Source organism: Penaeus vannamei, chromosome 31 (assembly GCF_042767895.1).
Source record: "Penaeus vannamei isolate JL-2024 chromosome 31, ASM4276789v1, whole genome shotgun sequence".
In the NCBI taxonomy this organism is placed as follows: Eukaryota; Metazoa; Arthropoda; class Malacostraca; order Decapoda; family Penaeidae; genus Penaeus; species Penaeus vannamei.
In genome coordinates this window covers 16,506,177-16,516,176 of record NC_091579.1, presented here as the reverse complement: position 1 = coordinate 16,516,176, position 10,000 = coordinate 16,506,177, and the positions used below count along the sequence as shown (strand labels likewise).

General features: G+C 34.4%; 1 protein-coding gene across 1 annotated transcript in view; it reads left to right on the top strand.

The window, feature by feature from the left end:
- rogdi (rogdi atypical leucine zipper) overlaps positions 1 to 9,198 on the top strand; it is a 9,516-nt gene extending 318 nt beyond the window's left edge. The window contains exons 2-7 of the mRNA XM_027367676.2: positions 4,111 to 4,182; positions 6,182 to 6,328; positions 6,536 to 6,693; positions 7,104 to 7,224; positions 7,320 to 7,529; positions 7,701 to 9,198. Coding sequence (XP_027223477.1) covers positions 4,111 to 4,182; positions 6,182 to 6,328; positions 6,536 to 6,693; positions 7,104 to 7,224; positions 7,320 to 7,529; positions 7,701 to 7,769 — 777 coding nt within the window. The 3' untranslated portion in view covers positions 7,770 to 9,198. The remainder of the gene's footprint in view (positions 1 to 4,110; positions 4,183 to 6,181; positions 6,329 to 6,535; positions 6,694 to 7,103; positions 7,225 to 7,319; positions 7,530 to 7,700) is intronic.
- Positions 9,199 to 10,000: the final 802 nt, after the last annotated feature.

Sequence of the window (10,000 nt, the reverse complement as noted above, 5' to 3'; positions counted from 1 at the left end):
TATTAATTTTTAAGCTATCATTGTGATAGGAATTGAAAGAGTAGAAAATATTAGGTTTCAAGACTTGTACCATGATATAAATGTATTGATTTAGTTTTGGCGAATGTTGATTTCCAAAATTTTGTATAATAAGGTACTCAAGCTATAAATTAACCACGTCTAACTAGTATAATTTGAAGAAGACACAGCCTCATCTGCACTCTTAATAGCTTTTATTAATTTGTATTGGTATAGACTGATTTGGTAATGCCTAGCAACCGCCTCCAGCAACAAGCACTTGGTGAAAACAAACCCTTGTTCGTCCGAAATATTACTGTGCTTTGCTTACAAAGTCACTCAATTTTTCGGAGAATTTTGTTTCTCTTGAGGTCAAATTATTGAGGAGAGAGAAAAATGCGTTATGCAATTTTAGGCCTATACATGACTTCTTTGTCTCCTTTGTATAAACTCCTAGTAAATGGGAAGAAAAGTGGTTAGGAAATGTCACTGATTTCACAGAAAAATACCCTATATAGCTAAACATCATACATTACTGTAGTAAATTTTGTTATTATATAATTGTTATTATCATTTGCTTTTTTGATAGAATAGTTGTAGATGTCAGAATATTCAATTTTAGGTCATTTCGAAGGATCGTCAATCCAGATTTCGGTGTGAGTACTCTTTTAGCTACACAGCTTCTACTTTTGCTTCATATCACCTTTTGTTTTGGTTTTTGAAGAATCAAAGAATTCATACGTCATTTTCCTTCACGTTGATAGCGAGGTATCTGCGAGCGACGAGTTTGTTTTCACCAAGTGGAATGGCAACTCCAATTCTTTACATCACATCGAATCGGTCTATTTGTATCAACACTTCTTGAAATGAGGACTGTGCAGGAAAAGACTAGTGTAATGCCTTTAAATAATACATAAAAATCTTATTAACTATAGCAAATAGCAATATAATAAAAATGAAAGCATGGCCACAGTTGCTTATCAAATCACACCTAAAGTGATGCAAGCATTCTTTATGGCCTCTGTGGCTTTTGCAATCAGTCAAAGAGAACAAGCCTCTACCATGTACATTTTGAAAGGAAAAAACTTGCAGACTACCTAGGTGATTTTTTTTATCAAAAAGGAAACAGTTCAAGCTTATTTTTGCCAAACATATAAGGTGGATATTTGGTGGTCTTTGTCAAAGCGTTAAAGGCCCGGTCTCGGGTGAATGCAGTCTTAGGTTCGAGAATTACCTTTGTTCCCATCTTAAATTCTGATTAAACTTTACTGCAAATTTATGATAATACTCTTGGAGAGGAAAAAAAGTTGCAATTGATGATACAACAAATAATCTGGAGACGTGGATAGTAATGCCACAAATAAAGAAAAATATCACAGAAAGCTCCATACACTTTATGCTCCTAAGCTTCAAGCCCATCTTGCCGTGCATACCGAAGTGAAGACAAAGTTTCCTAGAGGTGTTGGGGTAGAGCTTCCCATCAACCCTTTCCTTGGGCAGTGTCCAAAGACATGCTTAGTCAGAGCAACAGATTTTTTAAAATAAATTTTCTGATGTGGCCTTGGCGACTTAGTCTCTGGCAATTGTGTCTATACTGTAAAGAAATACCTAAATTGTATATAGATAAATCATTTGATAGTAGAATATAGCTTCCTTGATATTTCTATTTTCAAACCATGCCATGCTCCACAAAATAACTACACAAAAGGAACAGCAACATACATATCTCATTGGAGATCTTATAAACTCTCTATGGATTTATATTTGGTATGATTCAGCTTGCCAGGCTCCCTGGCAGTTTATCTTTAAATAAAGACTTTTCCTGAATTTACATGCGGCAAGTTTGTTGGGCTTTGCCAAATTGCGGAGGCCATGGTATGACTTCGTATGGACCTATTATGAAGAATTACTAAATGAATGATACCAAATGATACCAAGGTTATATGTGTTTGATATTATATCCATTGTCTTAAATTACATCACTTTTTTCTGTGGGAATCAGTGCATGAGAAATAGGTTTTCCCCTTTTGAGTAAAATGGGCAAACATATATATATATATATATATATATATATATATATATATATATATATATATATATATATATATATATATATGTCTATGTCTGTCTATGTCTGTCTATGTCTGTCTGTCTATGTCTGTCTGTCTATGTCTATATCTATATCTATATCTATATCTATATCTATATCTATGACTATGACTATGACTATGACTATGTCTATGTCTATGTATATCTATATCTATATCTATATCTATATCTATCTATCTATATATATATATATATATATATGTATATGTATGTATGTATGTATGTATGTATGTATGTATGTATATATATGTATGTATGCATGTATGTTTGTATGTATGTCTATATATGCAGATTTTTTAAGGCAATTGTGACCATTCAATTTTCCTTTCTTTAGATTGTGTTCTATATCTAACAAAGGTGTTTCAAGTGTATTTTGTGGCCTTTACTTCATTTTTTCTAATTTTGAATCTTTATAAATGAACAGGTGAAATAAGGTTGGTAATTATCAAGAAGATCATGCTGAGTCAAAGAGAAAAATATGGCATTTTTGGCAATTACAACAGCAAACATTACAAGTTAATGATATATGATCTGGCACGATATACCATGGATTGAATGACAGTGAGTCATCAGAGATTTAAAAAATCTTTTATATTTATTTTATGAAAGTATGTCATAGAAGAAATGTCAGAATTCATAGATCTGTTTCTTCCAGACACTTTACTTTTTGCTATAAATAGTCTACTATATATCAAATAATTCTTCAGTTGCTGCTTTTTCTCTTTTTGGTTCTCATTTTCTATTAGATAGATACCTTTACAGATGGTGATTGGTTGTATATATCATATACATTATTCATAAATGTGTTTGCTTATTTTTATCAGCTTATAGCTATGCCAAGTGGAAATCATATGCAAAGTAATTTTGAAGATGAAGTCAGTCATTAGCTTCATATCGTTTAATGGAAGTATATGTATATTTACCTGTCATGGTTTGCAAGTATATGAACTTTATTAACCATATTAGTATATCAAGATAGATTATTATAGTTGCATACAGAGCTGTAGCAAGATATAGAGTGAAGTGGATGCTGGTAAAATGCCAGAAGTGGTAATTAAATTCTAACATTTTTGTATTTTTATTGATTCGGCATCTGGTGGTAAGTTGTACTATATGTATATATATCCAATATATATGAATATATATAAACTATGAATTGCCTAAATGAGGCATCATCATTTGAACTCAGTATTGAAGACATTTAAAACTTAGTTGTCTGTGTGGGGCCTCACAAAGGACACATATCAGTGACAGTATACAAATATTAAATTAACCTATCAGTAACAGTAGCAAATATGTAAATAGTATTTAGTACAACATTTGGTTTATTTGTACCTTTTCTTTGTTTACTCACATCCTCACATGCCTTTTTTATTGTGAAATATTCCTTTTTCAGAAATACATTTTGCAGATCAGTGGTTTGATGGTCATGGAATAATGAAAAGAAATTATAAATTCAACCATTTGCCTCTGCGTTCTTAGTGCTAATCCATTGCCTGTTTTTTCATGTAATGCTGCTCTTGAATAAGCAAAGTTCTGTATGCCATATAAGATCTATAACTCCTTGTAAACTGAAAAGCATCTGTTATCATCTTCTGTGAAGCTACATACCAAAAACAAGTGATATTTTACATAGGCTTGGTATGAAGTCAGTTGTAATAAAAAAAAAAATTCCATGTTATAGCAGCACATACTGAATATGCATTTTAGTATGAAGCCATTAGAAGAGGAGGAGGTACTTTGGTATAATGGTAATGCACACAACTGTGGACAAGCATATCTGTAAGCAAGTGGGTTCAAACCCTGCTATTGTCTTCTGGAAATAATGGTCTGTACCTGCTACTTAAAAAGTCCATTAAAAGAAGCTACTGCCCAAGGCCTGTGCAGGCAGGGAAATGGATAACATAATACTAGTTGTCTTATGAAGACATTAGAGAGATGTACCCCTATATATTGTATATATATTTTTTGTATGATGTTAAATTCACTTTTCCCCATTTACAGCAGCAAGAATTTGACTGGGTGCTCAGTGAAGAAGTTCCAAGGGTTTTTACACAGGTGATGCAAGTTCTTAAGGTAAGAACAGAACTTTTGTATTCAGTTTTCACCCTCTAAGACTTAAAATGGACTATTAAACCTGCCACATATTTTAAATTTCAAGAAAAATCCTGTGGGAAGTACCAATCCCCACCTCAGTCCAGCTCAGATATGAGCTTAAAACTAGTGGTTTAGAGCCACACACGTTCACAAACTCTTGAGAAATTGTTGAATGGACATTTTTCTCAACAGAGTGAAGTATTAATGCATATCAGACATAATACTACATTGCATATGTGATAAGGTTGAAATAGACAGACTTTTTTGTCATTTCTTAATTTTATAATTCTCCTTTTGGATTGGTTTATTCTTTACATTTTCTTTCTGTATGTGGATTTGTAATGAAAATGAAATTATTTTGTGTGTGTGTGGTCTATATATATTTCTGTTATTGTTTTACTGCTTTCAGTTATCTGATTTAAGTATAAAGACTCAAGAATCTGTAAAAGGAAATGAAAAGAAAAGAAAAGATAAAGCAAACATTTGTCTTACAGATTGATGGTCCATATTATTACACATTATAATATAAGAACCATGTTTCATTTTTTGCACTCATTGAGCTCATAGAGAAAACTTGTCACATACGAGTGGGCTTCAGAAAGTTTGTGGAAAAAGGATAGTAAGAAGAAACGATTTCAGTTATGAGGTTTATTTTTCAACATATGCTCCATTAAGGTCGATACACTTCTGCAAACGTTGATACCAGCCTTTAAGCCTATCTGAGTAGAACTGAGGGTCTTGTGATCTGAACCATGACAGAGCAGCTCTTATTTCATCTTCAACTGACAGAAAATTGGTATCTTTCAATTATTTTTTCAATTTTGGAAACAAAAAGAAGTTGGATGGGGCTAAATCAGGGCTGTAAGGGGGATGTCATATGATTTCCCATCAAAATTCACATAGCACAGGTAGTGTTTGCCGAGCACTGTGAGCGGGTGCATTGTTGTGGTGGACGAGTACGTGTTGATGCAGTTTTCCAGGGCGTTTTCCCGAGATTTTTTTTGGACAGTTTTCTCAAAACGCCTTCATAATAAGCAAATGTAGTTATCATCTTGTTCTCGAGAAGTCAACTAGCAAAATCCCCTTTGCATCCCAGAAGACAGTGGCCATGGCCTCTTCTCTTGAACACTCAGATTTTGCTTTGACTGGTTCACTTCTACACCGGGACAGCCACTGCTTCAAATAAACAGGTGAAGTAATTGAATTTTGTCTTCGGGATCGTACAGATAGAGCCATGTTCCATCCCCTGTCACAGTTCACAAGTCCCCATCCCACTTACTCAAAATTTCCATTGAAAGATCTGCCCTCGTTTGCTGCTGATCTGGGCGCAACAGCCTAGGGACCCATCTAGCGGAAAACTTGCTTAGTCCCAAACTCTCTACAAGAATTATGTGTGCAGAACCCACGGAGATCTTGAGAGTATCTGCTACCGATTCAGTAGTTATTTTGTCTATGCCTTTCAGTCAAGTCATGAACAGTATCAATGTTTTCCTCACAACTGACATTGTTGGCCTGCCACTGCAGGGCTCATCATCAACTTTGGTTTTTCCACTTCTGAAGCGACTTATCCATTTGTAGGTTGTTGACTTTTTTGGGGCATTATCACCATAAACTTGTTTGAGAGTGTCAGTGAATTCCCAATTCTCCCAACCAATTTTCATCATGAACTCTATGCTTGTTCTCATCTCAGTTTTGGTGTATTCTGTGTTGCTTGAATGGTGCCTGACTTTCAACTGGTGGCAATGGATTCTTACCTGTATTTAACTGTTCATGTTTGAATATGTTATAACACGTTGGTACAAGAATGTTCATGTGCATGGAAATGAAAATCCTTCCAAACAATTTTTACTTTTGGACTTTTTGAAGTCCCTTCGTACTTTCAATCTAAAAGAGAAGAAAAAACAGTACAAGAGTTAAGATGTTATGTTAAATACAGTGTTAGGGCAAACCTATACATTGACCTGTGTATTTCTTTCAGGAATGCTGTACTCACTTCCCTGTCCCACTATGTGGTAATGAGACAGCTGTCAAACAAGAGAAGTTTATTATGTCTACAGCTGCACACAGTACACAGGACCAGGTCAAGTGTGTAGTCACTGTGACTGGAGACACCATTAGCCAGGCAGTAAGTAAAGCATAAAAGGGATGTAGATATATATGAGACAACAGTCAACTATGCCAAAAAGTTCCATAAGTGCAAGTTGACCTTAATGTTTGGAAGATGTGTGAAGGTGTTTTACAAGTTAATACAAAAATATAACAGCAGATTTTATGTCATTCACATTAAAAGTGTATCCCAGTTAGAGTTGTGATGATATTCATTGTACTTCAGGACATCAACATGAAGGTGGCCAAACACCAAAACCAGGTGCACCGTACCAGTGTAACACCCGATGCCCCATGGCGTATACAACAGATTCAAGATGCAGGGAACTTTCTGCAGCTTGCAATACAGTTCTTGCAAGGACATGGAGCTAATAACACTTTTAAGTAAGAAGGAAGTATATTTTTTAATGTTATTGAGATTAAGCCATCAGTGATTAAGACATGAGGTATCAAATTAATGACTTACTGTTAATATGTTCTTAGCTATTTCATAATTGATAAACTTTTATATCATTTCTGTATCTATATACAAGAAAAAAATGCAGATTGAGTACTTTTTATATGCTCCTCTTAGGAAGTAATCCACTGCATATAGTTTTCAATTCCTTTGAGAAATATAATTTATGGCAGTTTATGAGCATTAGTCTTGTTAAATTAATTGATAAGCTGGAAGTCCTATGCAGATTAATATATTCCGTCATTTTATGATTAAACTGCCCTTGAAAGGAATATAGAATACTTAGATGGCTAAATAAGCATGTCTCCTTTACTTGTCTTACTTTGAATTTGCAAAGAACAAGCAGTGAGGTTTTGAATGTGCTGGGTCAACTAATCAAGATGCTACAAACTGGTCGCAGCAGCCTTCTCATTCCTCGGAAAAAGACAATTGATGAACTTCTAAGTAGCAGAAACATGGTAAGTACTGGACCAGCTGATGAGCATACATGTGCCAGAATACTGTTATCATTTTCAGAACTTTATTAAATATGTGCATTAATTTCATTTGACAGAAATCCCTGACACCTCCTTTGCCAGGGGATTTGGCAGTAAGCTTTTACATTCAAGCTCACAAACTAGTACTTGCTGTGTATCACCTCTCAAATGCTGCTGGAACCATGAAGTTTGAGAGTGTCCAGGCTGAATGTGCTGTACCTTGGCTTAGTCCTGTGCTTGTATGTTTTACAACAGCTTTACATTTAGCTCACCAGTTGAGAGATAAGGTATGAAATAGTTGAATTTATGGTCTGATTAGTCTTTAAAGATCACAATATTTTTTGCAGAATGTGTCTGTTTCTGCCTAGATATTGCTGCTTATATCAGGTCTGTTCTTAATGATGTTATATTTATTAGTGATTTATCTTTAACTAATACATTTTTTTTTTTTTTTACAGATATCTGTTTTCTCACAGTTTAAAGATTTCACTCCAGATTCCTGTAGTGTATCAACAATATCTTGCTGAAACAAAGCAAAATAGTTATAAGATCTGCTGAATTTGTTGGAAAGAGAAGCAAATTACTCTGTTAGGTATTAAGAAGAAACATGGCTTCTTCTCCAGCCTCTCATCATCTCCTGCATCTTCTTCCTCTTTCTTTTGCTTCCTCTCCGTTTTCTCTTTGTCTGTGCTCCTCCTTTTTACTCTACAACTATAATGTTGCAATGGTTTTCATGTACAGTGGAAGTGGAATGCTTTTTTGGCTATGTTTAAAGCAAGCTCATCAGAATTTACAAACGTGAATAAGAAAATAAGTGTATTTGCATATTAGGAATATAGGCCTTTAGTACTTTGAGGTGTCAAAAAAACGTGTGAAAAGAACAGTATTCTAAGTTACTTAGAAAGTACGTTTAAAACTCTTCTCCAGTATATGAGTTTTGTTATATTTTAGTTAACTTTGTTAATAAAAACATGTAATGAGGTTGCAGTGTCCTTTGTGAATTATTGCATACCAACTGAACTTGCATAGAAAAAAATAGAGCACTCCTGGTTTCCTATGTAAATAGATAGTACCAATTGTAGTCTTGTACAGTAAATTACTTGTAGTAATTTATTGTTCATAATCCATACCCTGGGCCATCAGCAGCTGTGTATTAGAGCACAATGTTAAGGTTCATAATAACCTGTAAACTGTTGTTGTTAGATGTCCTAAGTAGGTTTGAGTGTGAAGTGATGTATATTTCATGTTGTATATAGGCTTATATTTCATAACCCAGATATTAAAATGTTCATATATTTTAGATTCTAAAACCAAAAGTAATTGTGTGTGTTCTACATTATTTTTTATTGAACAAAATTTATTTAACCCATTATTGCTGGATGCACATACTGTCCACATCAGTTATGTTTTGTGATTTTTTTTTACACTTAGATGGCTCCACAAGTCACCAACACCAAGGAGTCAATTTATAGTGTAGTGACCACAGCTGATTTTTTTCCTTTTTTTGCTATTATTGTTATTGTTGTTATTATTATTATTATTATTATTATCATTGTCATTATATGTTTTTATTTTTTATTATCATTATTATTTATAATACATATTATTCTAATGTTATATACCAATGCTATCCCAGCATCAGGGGGTTAAGTGAAACATGTTTTTTTTTTATTATCATCATCATTATGGTAATGTCCACAGCAGTTGTGGATTTGCATGTGTGAGTGTTAGATTTTTGCGTTGTTTTCCGTGATTCATAGATACTGATGAACATTGGTATTAGGGAATGTAGCCAGTAAATGATAAATGTTATGGAGAGAGTGAAGTAATTATGGTGTTTAGGCATGTTTGTTAAGAGTGATCAGTGGTGTCTGATATGATTTTGTGATTGTAAATTATTGACTATGTATTGAACTTTTAAAGGAATCTGAAATTAATTAAATTGTAACAGTATAATCAAAGTATCATTTACCACTCTTTTTATATAAAGAACTACCTATACTTGAGCATATGATCCTTCAGTCTTTAGTAGTTCTTCATAGTTATTAAAAAAAAATTATCTTATATTGTTGCCCTAATCACAGGTCATTTTATTTGTATATTAAAAAATCCTCCAGCTGTTTTTCATAGTTTTTGCTAGATTTTATCAAGCTGGCAACAGACGGGCAATCTTAAGGGCTTCTTAAACCTTAACCCTCCTAATACCTTGCTCGTCGTGGGAGGGCATAGGAGACGAAGACTGAGGCCCAATGTAGGGATCACCCCTACCTTGGCCCTCAGCCCTCGCCTTAAGTAATTTTGCTTGATATTCTCTTCATTCCTTTCCTCTTCCGTATCTTCTTCATCCCCTTCTTCTATCCCATTCCTAAGGTGTGAGAGCTGTGCTGAAAGGATGAAAGGCTGGCTTTGTGTCAGTCATGAACAGCCTCTGGGAGCCATGGGCATGGTATTCCCTTAGTTAATTGCCTAGCCCTTATTCCTTATGGGGACCCTGAGGGTAGACCATTTCTTTTCCCAATTTTATTTAGACCCACCATGGCCCATAATGAAGTTTCTTTACTCCTGATAGGAGCATTAAGGCTTGCCATTTCATCATTTAGCCTGTCTGATTTTGATTTTAATGGTTTTCCGACCCCTGCCTCTCCCTTGACCATGGCTCCGACCACTGATACTAATACCCCCTTCTCAATGCTTACTGATAACTCTATCCATTCCAGAACACCCACCCAGGTTATTACTCAGCTTCCAGAAAGCACCC